Source organism: Leucoraja erinacea, chromosome 1 (genome assembly GCF_028641065.1).
Source record: "Leucoraja erinacea ecotype New England chromosome 1, Leri_hhj_1, whole genome shotgun sequence".
NCBI classification, from domain to species: domain Eukaryota; kingdom Metazoa; phylum Chordata; class Chondrichthyes; order Rajiformes; family Rajidae; genus Leucoraja; species Leucoraja erinaceus.
In genome coordinates this window covers 5278726-5297509 of record NC_073377.1, presented here as the reverse complement: position 1 = coordinate 5297509, position 18784 = coordinate 5278726, and the positions used below count along the sequence as shown (strand labels likewise).

The following is an 18784-nucleotide window of genomic DNA, read 5'->3' as shown; positions in this document are numbered from 1 at the left end:
CTTCTTCAGAAGAAGGGTCTCGACCCGAAACGTCACCCATCCCTTCTCTCCAGAGATGCTGCCTGTCCCGCTGAGTTACTCCAGCCTTTTGTGTCTATCTTCGCCATCAGCATTCAGTTGTCTGGGCCCGCAATCATAACGAAGGATTACCACGAGCAGAGGAATAAACACAGCAAGCCCACGTGATGAGGATGGTTGAAGAGTTTTATTTGAACACTCAGGTGGATACAAAGACATATTTAGTCATCTACGGTTTAAGCAAATCAAAATTCTACATCATTCACTGTCAAGTTTCATTCTAACACATCATTCACTATCTACTGGCTAGCACACCATTGTCAGAGGGAGAACCACCTCTGAAAGATTCCCTACACAGGAACCTCATCCGGTGAAACAATCTGCTTTATGTTACTGTCTATTAATTCCGTGGGATTTGCTTGTGGATCTTGTTTCTGGTACAGCTGATAGTTAAGGTTAAAGTACACTTCTGTCGTCAGTACAATTAGTGACCAGGCATCCGGAGTCACTAATGCCCACAAAATAAATATGGTCTCAGTTTCCCCCTCCCCCCCTCCCCCACCCAGAAAGCACAATCTCACTATTCTAACACAGCCAGTCATTAGTATAATCATCAAATAAATAAAAAGACCATTGAAGTTACATGTTGTGCTTCAAACTACACCAAACAGAGGAACACATTGGCTTTTTTTTTTTTAATTTCCAGTATTGTATTACTTGAAACATATAAGCACTGATATTACAGCCCTAGAAGCTTAATGCACAGAAGATTGATCAACTTAGGAAACTGCTTAACCACTCTAGCCCCGGCACATTTTAATCCCTTGTTTTCAAACAATGCAAAACCCGATATTATATATTTTTAAAGCTAGAATTTAAATTCCATTTCATCAATGGATTGATCCCAATTTAGCTAGAAGTCAATGGTTTATTTTTGTACCTTAGCAGCATGGAGACATCTTACTCTGTTTAACTTTATTAAGTGCATCATTGATCATTTGAAAGGGCTAGTGTGAGGGTTTGCACGGGCCTCAGAAGGAGTCCATGGCCTTGAACTCACTCAGGGCCTGCACGGGGGAAATGTGCTTCTTCTGGGATCCCCTCCTCACCCTGGTCTGGTACTCTTCGGGCTTCTCTCTCTTCACCAGCGGTTTCTTCTCAGGAGCTTTCATCTTCCAGGACACCACGGGAGAGTTGATGGCTGCCGTGCCGTACACTTTCTGGTACTTGGTGGAAGCCACGTAGGACGCCTTCACGGTCAGGACCACGGCGTTCATTAGATTCTTGGCGGCCTGGATGAGGGAGGTTGCACTGTCCAACTGTGAAGACAAGGCAGAAGAGAAGATACCATCAGAGCAGTTGATATAACACTGGGTTTAAGAAGAAACTGCAGATGCTGGAAAATCGAAGGTAGACCAAAGTGCTGGAGAAACTCAGCGGGTGCGGCAGCATCTATGGAGCGAAGGAACTAGGCAACGTTTCAGGCCGAAACCCTTCCTCAGACTGATGTAGGGTGCAGGGGGGCGGGAAGAAGAAAGGAAGAGGAGGAGCCAGAGGGCTGAGAGAGAGCTGAGAAGGGGAGGAGCCAATAAGGGCTACCGGAAATTGGAGAAGTCAATGTTCATGCCGCTTGAGTGCAAACTGCCCAAGTGGAATATGAGGTGCTGCTCCTCAAATTTCCTGTGGTGCTAACTCTGGGCATGGAGGACACTGGGCCTGAGCTATAGGGAGAGGTTGAGCAGGCTAGAGCTTTATTCCTTAGAGTGCAGGCGGATGAAGGGTGATCTTATTGATGTGTAGTCATAGGTGTAGTGTATAAGATCATGAGAGGAATAGGCAGGGGAAATGCACAGAATCTCTTGCCAAGAGTTGGGGAATCGAGAATTAGAGGACGTACGTTTAAGGTGAGGGGAGAAAGATTAAATAGGAACCAGAAGGGCGACTCTTTAACACAAAGGGTGATGGGTGTCTGGAACAAGCTGCTGGCAGAGGTAGTTGAGGCAGGGACTATCCCAACGTTTAAGAAACAGTTAGACAGGTACATGGATAGGACAGGTTTGGAAGGGTATGGACCAAACGCAGGCAGGTAGGACTAGTGTAGATGGGACATGTAGGCCGGTGTGAGCGTTGGGCCGAATGGCCTGGTTTCATGCTGTATGACTCGGCTTTCTATTCACTTCTGAGGAATACGTTTAAATAATTGGTAAGATTCAAGAGTGGTTAATTGCCATATGTACTGAAACAAAATGATAAAATTCTTACTTGCAGCTGCAAAACAGGTCTGTAAACACAGTACTCATTAGATAACATAGAGTCAGCATCATACAACAGGCCCTTGAGACCGACCTGCCCACACCAACCAAGATACCACATCTACACCAGTCCAACCTGCCTGTGTCTGGCCCATATCCCCACTGAACCATTCCTATCCATGTACCTTTTAAAAATTGTTATAGTATCTGCCTCAACTACCCCCTCCGGCAGCTTGTTCCATACACCCACCACTTTCTTGTGTGAAAAGGTTGCGCCTCAGTTTCCTATTAAATCTTTCTCCTCTCACCTTAAACCTATGACCTCTGTTTCTTGATTCCCCTACTTTAGGTAAAATACTCTGTGCAGTCACCCTAACTATTCTCCTCATGATCTTACATAGAAACATAGAAACATAGAAATTAGGTGCAGGAGTAGGCCATTCGGCCCTTCGAGCCTGCACCGCCATTCAATATGATCATGGCTGATCATCCAACTCAGTATCCCGTACCTGCCTTCTCTCCATACCCTCTGATCCCCTTAGCCACAAGGGCCACATCTAACTCCCTCTTAAATATAGCCAATGAACTAGCCTCAACTACCCTCTGCGGCAGAGAGTTCCAGGGATTCACCACTCTCTGTGTGAAAAAATTTGTTAATAAACGTACAAAATAAAACTTCAATAAGAAAAATTCCCCTAATGTTAATGCAATGTTAATAAACATCTCAGTGAAAGATATGGACAGTCTTGCGCTTATTTGGCATCTTAGAATGTCCCAGCACATTTTATGGCTAATCCATAAAATGCAGTCACATATGTAATGCAGGAAATGAGGCACAAACAAGCAGCATGATAATGATCAGATCATCTACGACTTATCACACACTCCACAACTAATACACAGTAGCAGCTGCTGGTACCATCTATACCATGCACTGCAGCAACTACCCATGACTCCTAAGACAGAACCTTTCAAACTTTAAGATCATAAGGTCATATGTGATAGGAGTAGAATTTGGCCATTCAGCCGATCAAGTCTACACCACCATTCAATAATGGCTGATCTATCTCTCCCTCCAAACCCCATTCTCCTGCCTACTCCCCATATCCTCTGACACCCGTACTAATCAAGAATCTATCAACCGCTTCCTTAAAATATCCACTGACTTAGCCTCCACATTCCTCTGTGGCAAAGAATTCCACAGATTCACCACCCTCTGACTAAAGCCCACATACTTTAAGATACCCCATGTGTCATTTATATCTGTTATTGTACCTGCCCAAATTAACTCCCCTGGCAGTTTGTTCGATATACCCACGACCCTCTGTGTGAAAAAGTGGCCTCTCAGATTCCTATTAAAATGTTTGTCTCTCACCTTAATTCTCTGTCCCCCAGTTCTTGATTCCTCTAGGCTGCATACAATATTCTATTTATCTATTCCCTTCATCATTTATATAATCTTTAGACCCTAGTCTAAAAATGATTAAAAAATGAACCATGCGCTTTCATCAGACACAAAATTTTATACATCTTAATAGATTTATATAGCACATTTTTAGTCAACTTGCATTGACCCCAAAGTGCTTCACATAATTACATTACATTTACACACAGGCACTGGTTTAGACTTGCCCCAAGGACACAGCGACAGTATGCACTCCAAGCAGGATTCGAACCGGCTACCTTCCGGTCGCCAGCCGAACACTTAGCCCATTGTGCCATCTGTCGTCCCGAAGTAACTCAATGGGTCAGGCAGCATCCTTTGGTGAAAATGGGCAGGTTCCCTTTTGGGTCAAGTCTTTTCTTTTTCTGAAGATTTCCGACTCGAAAGTCTTCCTATCCATTTTCTCCACATATTGCACAAAACGTCATTCCCTTTATCATGTATCTGTACACTGTGGCTGGCTCGAGTGTAATCACGTGTAGTCTTTCCGCTGCCTGGTTAGCACGCAGCAAATGCTTTTCCCTGTACCTCGGTACCCATGACAATAAACAAATCTAAATTAAATCAGCATTCATGATCAGGACGACAATCCCTCACCTGGGTTATGCTTCAGTCATGTATGTATGCCATTGATGAGACCACATGGGGAGCAGAGTGTACAGTAATCATATCTTCATTTAAGGAAGGATATTAATGCATTAGAGGCTTTTCTATTGAAATACCTGGAATGAGTTAGACAATAGACAATAGACGATAGGTGCAGGAGTAGGCCATTCGGCCCTTTGAGCCAGCACCGCCATTCAATGTGATCATGGCTGATCATCCCCAATCAGTACCCCGTTCCTGCCTTCTCCCCTTATCCCCTGACTGCTATTTTTAAGAGCCCTATCTACTCCTCTCTTGAAAGCATCCAGAGAACCTGCCGCCATCGCCCTCTGAGGCAGAGAATTCCACAGACTCACCACCCTCTGTGAGAAAAAGTGTTTCCTCGTCTCCGTTCTAAATGGCCTACTCCTTATTCTTAAACTGTGGCCCCTGGTTCTGGACTCCCCCAACATCGGGAACATGTTTCCTGCCTCTAGCATGTCCAAGCCCTTAACAATCTTATATGTTTCAATGAGATCCCCTCTCATCCTTCTAAACTCCAGAGTGTACAAGCCCAGCCGCTCCATTCTCTCAGCATATGACAGTCCCGCCATCCTGGGAATTAACCTTGTAAACCTACGCTGCACTCCATCAATAGGAAGAATATCCTTCCTCAAATTAGGGGACCAAAACTGCACACAATACTCCAGGTGCTCCAGTTGTTATTTTATGAGAAAAAGTTGGACAAATGTTGGGGTGGCATGGTGGCGCAGCGATAGAGTTTCTGCCTTACAGCACTTTCAGTGCTGGAGACCTGGGTTCGAGTCAACCTCGATGCTGTCTGCATGGAGTTTGTACGTTCTCCCTGTGACCGTCTGGGTTTTCTCTGAGATTTTCGATTTCCCAACCCACTCCAAAGACTCCAAAGGTTTGCAGGTTAATTGGCTTGGTACGAGTGTAAATTGTCCTGAGTGTGTGTAGGACAGTGTTAGTGTGCGGGGATCGCTGGTCAGTGCGGACTTGGAGGGCCAAAGGGCCTGTTTCCGCGCTGTATCTCTAAATTCAAAGTTGGGTTTAGAAGAGTGGGAGTGGACCAGATTGAAACATATAAGACCCTGAGTGGTACTAACAGCATAGATGTGGACGAGATGTTTCCTGTTTTGGGAAGATCGGAACTAATGGGCCTGTCCCACTTAGGCGACTTTTTAGGCGACTGCAGGAGACTCCACGGTCGCCACATGGTCAACACACGTTCGCGGGTGGTTGCCGGGGAGTCGCCTTCATGGTAATGAGGAGTTCCCGCATTCTGGGAACTAGTCGTGGCCTCATTAGCGGCGACCAGAATGAAGCCGCCATGGAGAGTAGCGAGAATTCTCGTGCCGTAGATGGGTCGCCAGGAGGTCCTAGTGGGTCGCCAGGAGGTCGAAGGTTGTCGCAGGTTCTCGTAGGTTTTAGCCGGTGCTGACCGGTGAATTTCATTGGCTCATTGGGAGAAAAAAAACATAAGCAGTAGCTTTCAGAACCAAGGATGATCGACCGGTAATGTTAATGTCCGCCGAGCTTCACAGCCATGTATCTCTGGCTTCTTAAAAGTTGTCTCCACTCCTTCTTCCCCCTTCTCCCCCTCTCCCCCGCTCTTTTAAAGGACTTACGTGAACCTTCCCGTACACTGTGCTTTCACTGTCTCAATTACAGCCCCAACCTTCCTGTTCATCACGGGGTGTGTCTGAATCACCTTGGCTTTTCACCGTGAATTTCACTCAGACAGCGCTCCCCCCCCCCCCCCCCCCCCCGCTTGCCCTTTCCCCCGCCTGCATAACTGGCTGGTGAAGGAAGTGGTGTGTGTGTGTGTGTGTGTGTGTGTGTGTGTGTGTGTGTGTGTGTGTGTGTGTGTGTGTGTGTGTGTGTGTGTGTGTGTGTGTGTGTGTGTGTGTGTGTGTGTGTGTGTGTGTGTGTGTGTGTGTGTGTGTGTGTGTGTGTGTGTGTGTGTGTTGTGTGTGTGTCCACTCTGACAGTCGCCGTTTTTTCAGGCGAATGCCGGCGACTTAACAGTCACCTGAAAAATCGCATAAAGGCGACAGGCCCAAGTGGGTCACAGTTTATCAACAAAGGCTTTTTGGATTCTAATCATTTGCCACTTTCAATCTACCCTCTCTAACCTGAAGAAACACTGCCTCAGCATATACCAGGTCAAATGCTCCCGAAATCTTCAACATTTCAATCAGACCATTTCTCATTTTTCTAAAACACCAGTAAGTTTCAGTCAATCCATCCATCCCCCATTGGAAACCTGCCACCCGAACAATCAATCTGGCAAACTGAAGCAACAACAGCTTCGAGGCAAGTACATAGAAATAGACACATTGAAAGCATTTTATTTCAGCCAAGACTCGGCGGTTACTTCAGAAAGGTTGCAAAGGTTATCCACAGTTAAAAGTCCAGTAAGCCGAACATTTCCATGCTGGAAAGGATACTGGAGAGGATTCTGAGGGGCAAGATATATATGCAATTGGAAAGACAGGGGTTGATTAAGGAATGTCAGCAGGGTTTTGAGAGAGATCAAGTCTCACGAATATGATTGAGCTTTTTGAACATAGTACATTGAATAACACAGCACAGGAACGGGCCCTTAACCCCACAATGGTTGTGCCGACCATGATGTCAAGTTAAGTTAAACTGATCTCATCTGCCAGCACATGATCCTTAGCCCTCTATTACATTCACTTCCACATGCCTATCTAAAAAACGCTTAAACGCAGAAGAAATTAGCATTATGAGGGCAGATGTAGACTATATAGACTTAAGCAAGAGAAACATAAAAGCATAGAAAATAGGTGCAGGAGTAGGCCATTCGGCCCTTCGAACCAAGCCAGAAACTTAGGAGTAGTCATGGACTCAGACCTGAACTTCAACAGCCACATAAAAACAATCACAAAGTCAGCCTACTATCACCTATAGAATATATCAAGGATTAAAGGACTTATGTCTCAGCAGGATTTGGAAAAACTTGTCCATGCAGTTATCTTCAGCAGGCTCGACTACTGCAACAATGTCTTTACAGGTCTCCCTAAAAAGTCGATCAGACAGCTGCAGTTAATTCAGAACGCTGCTGCTCGAGTCCTCACTAAGACCAAAAAAGTAGATCACATTACTCCAGTTCTGAGGTCTTTACACTGGCTTCCTGTCTGTCAAAGAATTGATTTCAAAATACTACTGTTGGTTTGCAAAGCACTGAATGGTTTAGGGCCAAAATACATTTCTGATCTTCTGCTTAGCTACGAACCACCCAGACCTCTCAGATCGTCTGAGACAGGTCTGCTCTGTGTCCCCAGAGTCAGAACTAAACATGGAGAGGCAGCATTTAGTTTTTATGCGCCACAGATCTGGAACAAACTCCCAGAAAACTGCAGGTCTGCTGCAACTCTCAGCTCTTTTAAATCTAGACTGAAGACTTTTCTGTTTGCCGCTGCCTTTCAGTAAACAATACAATTTATTAATTACCTATACTGCACTGTAACTTCTATTCCTGGTTTTATTCTATTTTAAATATTTTATTTGATTGTTTTTAATTTTGTAATTATTTTATCTGCATAATCTAATAATCGTTTTACATCTAAATGTCATTTTATATGTGTTTCTTTCCAATGCTTATAATGTTTTATGTAAAACACTTTGAATTACCTTGTTGTTGAAAGGTGCTATACAAATAAACTTGCCTTGCCTTGCCTTGCCTTGCCTTGCCTTGCCTTGCCTTGCCTTGCCTTGCCTTGCCTTGCCTTGCCTTGCCTTGCCTTGCCTTGCCTTGCCTTTGAGCCTGCACCGCCATTTGATATGATCATGGCTGATCATCCAACTCAGTATCCCATCCCTGCATCTTCTCCATACCCCCTGATCCCTTTAGCCACAAGGGCCACATCTAACTCCCTCTTAAATATAGCCAATGAACTGGCCTCAACTACCTTCTGTGGCAGAGAATTCCACAGATTCACCACTCTCTGTGTGAAAAAAGAAATCTATAGTAAGGGTGTGGGGGGGGGGGGGGGGGGGGGGGGGGGGGGGGGGGGGTGGGGCTTCTGGCATGTTTGTCTTCGTCGTTTTTTTTGTTACCCTGATGTAGGAAAGATGCTGTTAATCTGGAAAGAGTGCAGTGAAGACTTAAGTGGACATTGCCAGGAATCGAAGTCCTGAGCTACAGGAAGAGTTTTGCAGGCTAGGGCTTTATGCTATGGAGCGCAGGAGGTTGTGGAGCGAAGTGGGAGTTAGCTGAGAGGGCCAGGCCTTGTGGAGCAAAAAGGACAAACCTTAAGGAAGGAGCCGAGGAGGAATTTATTTAGCCAGAGGGTGGTGAATCTGTGAATGTTATTGCCACAGATGATGGTGGAGGCCAAGTCATCGAATATTTTAAAAATGGAGATTGATAAATTCCCGATTAGTAAGGGTGTCAAGGTTTACGGGCAGAAGGCAGGAGAGTCAGATTGAGTGGGAAAAATAGATCAGCCATGATTAAATGGCGGAGCAGACTTGATGAGCTGAATGGCCGAATCCAGCTCCTATGTCTTCAGACGTTCACAGGTTCACAAGTTATAGGAGTAGAATTAGGTCATTCAGCCCACCGCCATTCAATCATGGCTGATCTCTGCCTCCCAATCACATTTTCCTGCCTTCTTCCCACCACCCTTGACATCCATTCTAATCAATAATTTGTCCAATCTTGCCTTAGAAATATCCACTGACTTGGCCTCCACAGCCCTCTGCGGCAATGAGTTTCACAGATTAACTACCCTCTGATTAAAGAAGTTCCTCCTCACCTCCTTTCTAAAAGAGCGCCCTTTAATTCTGAAGCTACGCCCTCTGGCCCTAGACAGTGGTCTAACAATGCACTCGTAGACATCTAGTGTCTACTTATTTAATTATCTACATTCTAAATGCTTATACTTTGGTGTTTACAAGCGTGATACTGTGGCAGGCAGCATGTATGTGATAGCATCATGATAAAACGTTGTTATAGGGCAGAATCTATACTAAATCACTCTCACACAAAGTGTACAACTCCATTAAGGATTTGAAATTCACTGAAGGTATTCCCATGATCTGAAGGTGAGTCCCCCGCCAGGAATGTGTGGAGGTTTAAACTAATATCTAGAAAATGGATTGATGTTGGGAAGGTACCGCTTATGTGTTTTGTGTTCTTTATTTTTTAATGCTCTTTTCTCTCTTCTTCTTCTTCTCACATCTCTGATCGCTCTTGGCTCCTGGGGGAGTTTTCACTTGTCGAGGCATGAATTTGTAGCTGGGATTGAGGAGAGAGTGTGCTTCAGTTCATTTCACTGCTGATGAGTATTGTGTGAAATCAGAGTGGCAGGGAGGAGAATGATACCCTGCAATAGCTCACTTAGGTACACGGAGGCAAAATGCTGGGCAATAGTGAATATAACAATACGATACGATAGAACTTTAAGTATCCAAGGAGGGAAATTAATCTGCCAATGGTCATAAAACATAAGATACATGAAACATGAAACTAAAGTGATGAGTGGAAAGGATTGGGGATGGGCAACGATTTGAGCGGGGGGGGAGGGAGGGGAGTCAGTCTACCCTACGACAGATGGGGGAGGAGTTTGATAACTCCTGTGGTGTTCTGTGCTGCATCTTGGTGGAACCAGTGTGCTCCTCAGGTTGACCAGTGCGTCACAGATTCCGGTGCTGAGTCTGAAATGGACTGCAGACTGTTGCTGTCAGCATGATGCCGTTTCCAATTCCTGCTCATAAGGTCATAAGGTCATAAGGAATAGGAGTAGGATTAGGCCATTCGGACCATCAAGTCTACGCCATTCAATCATGACTGACCTATCTCTCCCTCCTAACCCCATTCTCCTGCCTTCTCCCCATCTCTGACACCCGTACTGATCAAGTATCTCTCTATCTCTGCTTTAAAAATATCCACTGACGTGGCCTTCACAGCCTTCTGTGGCAAAGAATTCCACAAATTCACCACTCTTTGACTAAAGAAATTGCTCCTACTGATGCCTAGTCACCTGTCTAGTATTCTGCACTAGTATCGTAGAGTCATAGTCAGACAACACGGAAACAGGCCTTTCGGACTAACAATGCCATCGGTGGCACAATGGCACAGACGTGTTTAGCTGTCTTCCATCGCCAGAGACCCGGGCTTGATCTTGACTTGGATTAGCAGATGGTGATTGAAAGATGAATCTACATTGAATCTCCTCCACCTGGATCCACCTGTCATTTTCTAGCTCCTGTCCACCCTTCCATGTCCTTTTTTATACTGACTATCTCCCCATCACTCTTTCAGTCCAGATGAAGGGTCGTGACCCAAACGTTTGACTATTCATTTCCCTCCATAGACTCTGCTTGACCCGCTGAGTTCTGGAGATTTACTGGAGATTCATGGGCTGGAAATCAGGAGGACAAACACTTTCAGTTGCTTTATGAACGTTGATTCCTTTAATTTTAAGTCACCCTTCCATTCCCTTTCCCTCCGCCCCTCCCCCACCCTAATCCTCCTGCCGGTTCCATTGTTCGCATCCAAACATCCCCTCATTATCACCTCTTCCACAGCCAACAATGGACCATTGTGGGCTCAACCTTTCCTTGGTCATCGATGCCGGCTCTGATTTGTTCTGAACCTTTTTATACCTCTAGTTTCCTTCCCCCTAACCCTCAGTCTGAAGAAGGGTCTGGAACCGAAACATCACCTATTCCTTTTCTCCAGGGATGCTGCCTTACCCAGTGAATTACTCCAGCCTTTTGTGCCTATGAGCAGTTCCTTCCTACGCATTGTATTATATATTGTAATTATATTTTAACATTTTAACTAAATTCTATATTTCACAAAAGGCTTGTTTTTGGTTAATATTTGAATACCATTTTAATAATATTTAATTTTCTTAGTCTATCCGTGGCTGTGAAGATCCAGTCCAGAGATTCAGTTCAGATATCCTGAGCCAGTGGGCATTTGGTCATCGCTGAGGTTCATATCACTGAGCCACCCTTAATACATTTTTGTCCTTGGTTTTATAAAGATGTTTCAACTTGGATGTGAAGTTTTTATTTATTCTGGGAATGTGGGCAATGTCAATGACTGATGGTTGATAAACACACAATGGACCGGAGGGCAGATGACTGTGCTGTATGGCTTCATGAGTCTAAGACCTTTTCCTTAATCTCCACTTGATCCAAGAGCACTGAACCAACCATGGTGTAATTCTGAAGTCACATATTGGCAGGACAATTTTGCCTTACTGTTAGGCCATTGGCGAATTGCTTGCGTTTTTAACCAGACGTACTCATCATTATTTATATCTCCTCGTTGCTGGTCAACAAATAATTGATTTTGCTTGTTTTAGTTCCACAGCTCACTAGAATGAGAAGTCATAAGTGATAGGAGCAGAATTAGGTCATTTGGCTCAACTAGTCTCAATCATGGCTGATCTATCCTTCCCTCCACCCCACCCTCTGACTAAAGGAAAATCATCCTCATCTCCTTACTAAAGGAAAGTCCTTTCATTCTGAGGCTATGACCTCAGGCCCTAGACTCTCCTACTAGTAGAAACATCCTCTCCACGTCCACTCTCTCCAGGACTTTCACTATTAGTTACGTTTTAATCAGGTCCTCGCTTCACATATTCAGTTTGTTAATCATTAGGATTTTGATCTTATAATTGCCTAGGACAATGCAAGGGAAAGAGAAATATGAGCAGAGATTGTTTCTGGGATAAGATTACATATTATTCGCAAGGTCTACATTTAGGTGTATGTTTATTATTGTCACGTGTAACGAGGTGCAGTGGCAAGTCTGATGAAGGCTTCTGACCTAAAATGTCTTCAATTCATGTGTAGGAAGTAACTGCAGATGCCGGTAAACCAATGATAGACACAAAAGCTGGAGTAACTCAACAGGTCAGACAACATCTCTGGATTGCATGAATAGTTTTGTGTCAAGACCCTTCTTCAGACGTTCTCTTATTCATGTTCTCCAGACATGCTGCCTGACCCACTGATTTACTCCAGCATTTTGTATCCTTTTATGTAAATTTGCAAGTGCATTTCACCAAGGAGGTGGACATGGTGATGAGTGAGATCAGTGTAGAGAACATGCAAGGGTATCTGGAGATTAAGAGGGATTAAAAAGGCAAGGGATTAAGAAAGAGGTGTTTTTGGACATACCTGGCCTTCGGCCCACCAAGAATATGGTGAATATAAAGAAGGATAATAAATGCTTCTTTAGGTATGTGAAGAGGAAAACTTGGTTAAGGCCAAAGTTGGACCCTTGAAAACCGAAAAAAGGTGAATTTATTATGGGGATCAAGGAAATGGCAGATGAGTTGAACAGGTACTTTGGATCTGTCTTCACTAAGGAGGACACAAACAATTTTCCTGATATAGTAGTGGCCAGAGGATCTGGGGTGACGGAGGAACTGAAGGAAATCCACATTAGGCAGGAAATGGTGTTGGATAGACTGATGGGACTGAAGGCTGATAAATCCCCAGGGCCCGATGGTCTGAATCCCAGGGTACTTAAGGAAATAGCTCTAGAAATTGTGGATGCATTGGTGATAATTTTCCAATGTTCTATAGACTCAGGATCAGTTCCTGTGGATTGGAGGGTAGCTAATGTTATCCCACTTTTTAAGAAAGGTGGGAGAGATAAAACAGGGAATTATAGACCAGTTAGCCTGGCATCAGTGGTGGGGAAGATGCTGGAGTCAATTATAAAAGATGAGATAGCCGCACATTTGGATAGCAGTAATACAGGATCGGTCCGAGTCAGCATGGATTTACGAAGGGGAAATCATGCTTGACTGATCTTCTGGAATTTTTTGAGGATGTAACTAGGAAAATAGACAAGGGAGAGTCAGTGGATGTAGTGTACCTGGACTTTCAGAAAGCATTTGATAAGGTTCCACATAGGAGATTAGTGGGCAAAATTAAAGCACATGGTATTGGGGGTAGAGTACTAACATGGATAGAAAATTGGTTGGCAGACAGGAAACAAAGAGTAGGGATTAACAGGGTCTCTTTCAGAATGGCAGGCAGTGACGTGGGGAACTGCAAGGCTCGGTCCTGGGAGTGCAGCTATTTACAATATACATTAATGATTTGGATGAAGGGATTCAAAGTAACATTAGCAAATTTGCAGATGACACAAAGCTGGGTGGAAGTGTGAGCTGTGAGGAGGATGCTAGGAGAATGCAGGGTGACTTGGACAGGTTGGGGTAGTGGGCAGATGCATGGCAGATGCAGTTTAATGTGGATAAATGTGAGGCTATCCACTATGGTATCAAAAGCAGAAACATAGAAACAGAAAATAGATGCAGGAGTAGGCCATTCGGCCCTTCGAGCCTGCACCGCCATTCAATATGATCATGGCTGATCATCCAAATCAGTATCCCGTACCTGTCTTCTCTCCATACCCCCTGATCCCTTTAACCACAAGGGCCACATCTAACTCCCTCTTAAATATAGCCAATTAACTGGCCCCAACTACCTTCTGTGGCAGAGAGTTCCAGAGATTCACCACTCTCTGTGTGAAAAATGTTTTTCTCATCTCTGTCCTAAAGGATTTCCCCTCTATCCTTAAGCTGTGATCCCTTGTCCTGGACTTCCCCAACATCGGGAACAATCTTCCTGCATCTAGCCTGTCCAACCCCTTAAGAATTTTGTAGGTTTCTATAAGATCCCCCCTCAATCTCCTAAACTCTAGCGAGTACAAGCTGAGTCTATCCAGTCTTTCTTCATATGAAAGTCCTGATATCCCAGTAATCAATCTGGTGAACCTTCTCTGCACTCCCTCTATGGCAATAATGTCCTTCCTCAGATTTGGAGACCAAAACTGTACGCAATACTCCAGGTGTGGTCTCACCAAGACCCTGTACAACTGCACTCCCTGCTCCTATACTCAAATCCTTCTGCTATGAATGCTAACATACCATTCGCTTTCTTACTATCTTAATCTGCAGATTACTAGCTAAATTGCGTCAAGGGAAAATGGGAAGTACAACGGGATCTGAGGTCCTTGTTCATCAGTCTATGAAAGTAAGCATGCAGGTACAGCAGGCAGTGACGAAAGCAAATGGCATGTTAGCCTTTATAACAAGAGGAGTTGAGTATAGGAGCAAAGAGGTCCTTCTGTAGTTGTACAGGGCCCTAGTGAGACCACACCTGGAGTGTTGTGTGCAGTTTTGGTCCCCTAATTTCAGGAAGGACATTCTTGCTATTGAGGGAGTACAGCGTAGGTTTACAAGGTTAATTTCTGGGATGGCAGGACTGCCATATGCTGAGAGAATGGAGCGGCTGGCTTGTACACTCTGCAATTTAGAAGGATGAGAGGGGATCTTATTGAAATATATAAGATTGTTAAGGGCTTGGACACGCTAGAGGCAGGAAACATGTTCCCGATATTGGGGGAGTCCAGAACCAGGGGCCACAGTTTAAAAATAAGGGGTAAGCCATTTAGAACGGAGATGAGGAAACACTTTTTCTCACAGAGAGTTGTAAGTCTGTGGAATTCTCTGCCTCAGAGGGCGGGGGAGGCCGGTTCTCTGGACACTTTCCAAAAGCTAGATATGGCTCTTACAGATAGCAAAGTCAGGGGATATGGGGAGAAGGCAGGAACGGGGTACTGATTGGGGATGATGAGCCATGATCACAGTGAAAGGCGGTACTGGCTCGAAGGGCTGAATGGCCTACTCCTGCACTTATTGTCTATTATCTATTGAGACCACACCGATCATCGATCACCCGTTCACACTAGTCTTATTTTATTCTTCTTTCTCATCCACTCCTTACACAGTCAGGCAATTTACAGAATACAATCAACCTATCAATCTGTACGACTTTGAGATGTGGGAGTAGACTAGAACACCTGCAGGAAACCCATGTGGTCACATGCAGAACCTGCAAACTCCACACAGACGGCACATGAGGTCAGAATGGAATCTGGGTCTCTGGCGCCATGAGGCAGCAGCTCTTGATGGGCTGAATGGCCTAATTCTACTCCTATCACTTATGACATAATGACCTTATGACCTCTATAAGATGCACCACTGTTGCCCAAGCATTAAGTTGGATAAATCTGTAGGACCCGATGGGATCTATCCCAGGTTATTGAGAGAGGCAAGAGAGGAGGTTACAGACGCCTTGATAAAGTTCTTCACATCTTCTCTAGCTATGGGTGAGGTCCTGGGGGACTGGAAGATAGCTAACGTTGTTCATTTATTTAAGAAAGAAAGTAGAGAATCCAGGGATTTATAGGGCGATGAGCCTCAAGTCAGTAGAAGGGAAGATATTGGAGAGGATTCTTTGTGATAGGATTTACTCTTATTTGTAAGAGAATGGGTTAATTAGGACTCATTATGGTTTTGAACACAGCAGAATGGTGTGCCTCAATCAGTCTCTGCAAGTGGTGTGCCTCAATCAGAGCTTTGAATGACACTGACAAATGCCTACAGCACTGTGAGTACCCTTAATTTGGTTTGAAAATGAAAATATGGTTAGAGGTTGCCTGCAAATAGTTGTTGGGTTTGGGTTGAGTAAAAAGGCATTCTTTGTGATAGGATTCCCTCTCCCCTCCCTCCCTCTCCCTATCTCCTCCTCTCCTCCCCTCCCTCCCCCCCTCTTCCCCCTCCCTCCTCCCTCCCTCCCCCCTCTCCTCCCCCCTCTCTACCCCTCCCCCCTCTCTATCCCTCCTCCCTCTCTACCCCTCCCCCCTCTCTCTCTCCCCCCCCTCCTTCATACTCCAGCATTTTGTGTCTACCTTCGATTTAAACCAGCATCTGCAATTCTTTCTTAAGGGCCTGTCCCACTTTCACGACCTAATTCACGACCTTTTTTACTCATGGACATTTTTCATCATGTTGAAAAAACGCCCCGACCTACTTGATGCCACGGGTACCTACGACTAACATCACAATCTGCTACGACCTACCTACAACCTCCTACGACTATGCTGCGAGTATGAGTCAAGGGCAAACTCGGCAGAGGTCGTGAATTAGGTCATGAAAGTGGGACAGGCCCTTTACACTAGATTGCTGGAGTCACGGACTGTGAGGAAGGAAGTGAGAGTGTACAGCAGGATATAGACCAGCTACAGAAATTGATGGACAAATGGCAGATGGACCTTAATATGAAAAAGTGTGTGGTATTTCACTTCGGGAGATTGAAGGTAATGGAAAAGGATTTGAATATAGGAGCTGTGAGTTTCTACTGCAGTTGTACAGGGTCATGGTGAGACCACATCTGGAGTACTGCGTGCAGTTTTGGTCTCCTAATCTGAGGAAAGACATTCTTGCCGTAGAGGGAGTACAGAGAAGGTTCACCAGACTGATTCCTGGGATGTCAGGACTTTCATATGAAGAAAGACTGGATAGACTCTGCTTGTACTCGCTAGAATTTAGAAGATTGAGGAGGGATCTTATAGAAACTTATAAAATTCTTAAGGGGTTGGACAGGCTAGATGCAGGAAGATTGGTCCCGATGTTGGGGAAGTCCAGAACAAGGGGTCACAGTTTAAGAATAAAGGGGACCGAGATGAGAAAAACATTTTTCACCCACAGAATGGTGAATCTCTGGAATTCTCTGCCACAGAATGTAGTCGAGGCCAGTTCATTGGCTATATTTAAGAGGGAGTTAGATGTGGCCCTTGTGGCTAAGGGGATCAGGGGGTATGGAGAGAAGGCAGGTACGGGATACTGAGTTGGATGATCAGCCATGATCATATTGAATTGCGGTGCAGGCTCGAAGGGCCGAATGCCCTACTCCTGCACCTATTTTCTATGAAAAATATACAATTAATGGCATGGCCCTTAACAGTAGTGCTGCACAGAGGGATCTGTGTGTCCAAGTCCATACCTCTCTGCAAGTTGCAATACAAGTAGACGGAGTGGTAAAGAAGGCATATGGTATGCTTGCTTTCAGGGCTTTATTTAGTTTAGTTAAGAGATACAGTGCAGAAACAGGTCCTTCGGGCCCACCGAGTCCATGCTGATCAGCGACACTGGCATATCAACACTATCCTGTACACTAGAGACAATTTACATTGATACCAAGCCAATTAACCTACAAACCTGTACGTCAAGATCACATTGAATGGTGGTGCTGGCTCGAAGGGCCGAATGGCCTACTCCTGCACCTATCGTCTATTGTCTATTGTCTTTGGAGTGGGGGAGGAAACAAAAGATCTCGGAGAAAACCCACACGGTCTCGGGAAGAATATGCAAACTCAGTACAGACAGTATGATACAAACAAAGTTAATGGAGATGTGCGAAGCAAGACTTTTTTATACAGAGAGTGTTGAATGCCTGGGAAGCGCTGCTGTGGGTGGTGTTTGAGGCAAATACTAGAGTGGCATTTAAGAGACTTTTGAATAGGATAAACAGGAGGGATATGGAATATATGCAAGCGGACGGGAGTTGGTCTTGGAATCATGTTCCGTGCTCGCATTATGGGCTGAAGGACCTGTTCTTGTGCTGTACTCTTCTATGTTACACTGGTTGGGTCTTTGTGGCACTTTAGAGTTGGGCAGTGTGGAAACAGGCCCTTTGGCCCACCCATTCCGCATGGACCAGCGATCACCCCGTACACGTGCCATCCTACACCCCACGGACAATTTACAATTTGTTTACAGAAATTAATTAACCTACAGACCAGCAGGCCTTTGGAATGTGGGAGGAAACCGGAATGCCCAAAGATAGCCCACGTTATTACATAGAGAACGTGCAAACTCCAGTACAGGCAGCACTCGTATTCAGGAACTAACCCAGCTCTCTGGCGCTGAAAGGCAGCAACTCTACCGCTTTCACCAGTGGGAGAGGATGGGGACACAAAAAGGTGGACTATCTCAGCGTGTCAGACAGCATCTCTGGGAAAAAAAGAATAGATGACGTTTTGGTTCAAGATCCTTCTTCGGACTGGGAGTCATGGGTAAGAGAAACAAGAGATATAGACGGTGATAGAGAGACATATATAACAGATGAATGAAAGATATACAAAAAAGTATGGATTATAAAGGATACAGGCCATTGTTCACTGTGGGCTAGGTGAAAATGTGTCGCAGACAATGAAACTCACCAGGACGACATTGAAACTAGTACAATGACAAGTGTGGGACAGGGACGGAGAGTGAGGGGATGCAAGGGTTACTTGAAGTTAGAGAAATCAATATTCATACTGCTGGGTTGTAAGCTACTCAAGTGAAATTTAGGGATGGGAGAGGATGGAGAACTTTCTTAATTTGTATGGATCAAAGCTGCAGCCACTTATGCTTGTAGGGTCTGCCGAAATCAGTTTCACTGGGGACCTATTCAGCTTGCAGGGAGGAGAATATGATCCCATTAACCTCGGCAGGGTTTGCACCAAGCCTCTGAGGTGAGCAACCAGTGCCAGAGCCAGAAGCAATTATACTAATAGCATGATTGCATGGAACTCTTTGATCATTTTGTGATATTAAAGAAGGGAGAGTTG

General features: G+C 44.9%; 1 protein-coding gene across 2 annotated transcripts in view; it reads right to left on the bottom strand.

Annotated features, from left to right (window-relative positions):
* Positions 1–530: 530 nt before the first annotated feature.
* The window catches only part of ctnna2 (catenin (cadherin-associated protein), alpha 2), a 1403856-nt gene continuing 1385602 nt past the window's right edge, over positions 531–18784 (bottom strand). For both annotated transcript variants that reach the window (XM_055644902.1, XM_055644985.1), the window contains exon 18: positions 531–1337. In XM_055644902.1, the coding sequence (XP_055500877.1) occupies positions 1050–1337 (288 nt within the window). In that variant the 3' untranslated portion in view covers positions 531–1049. The remainder of the gene's footprint in view (positions 1338–18784) is intronic.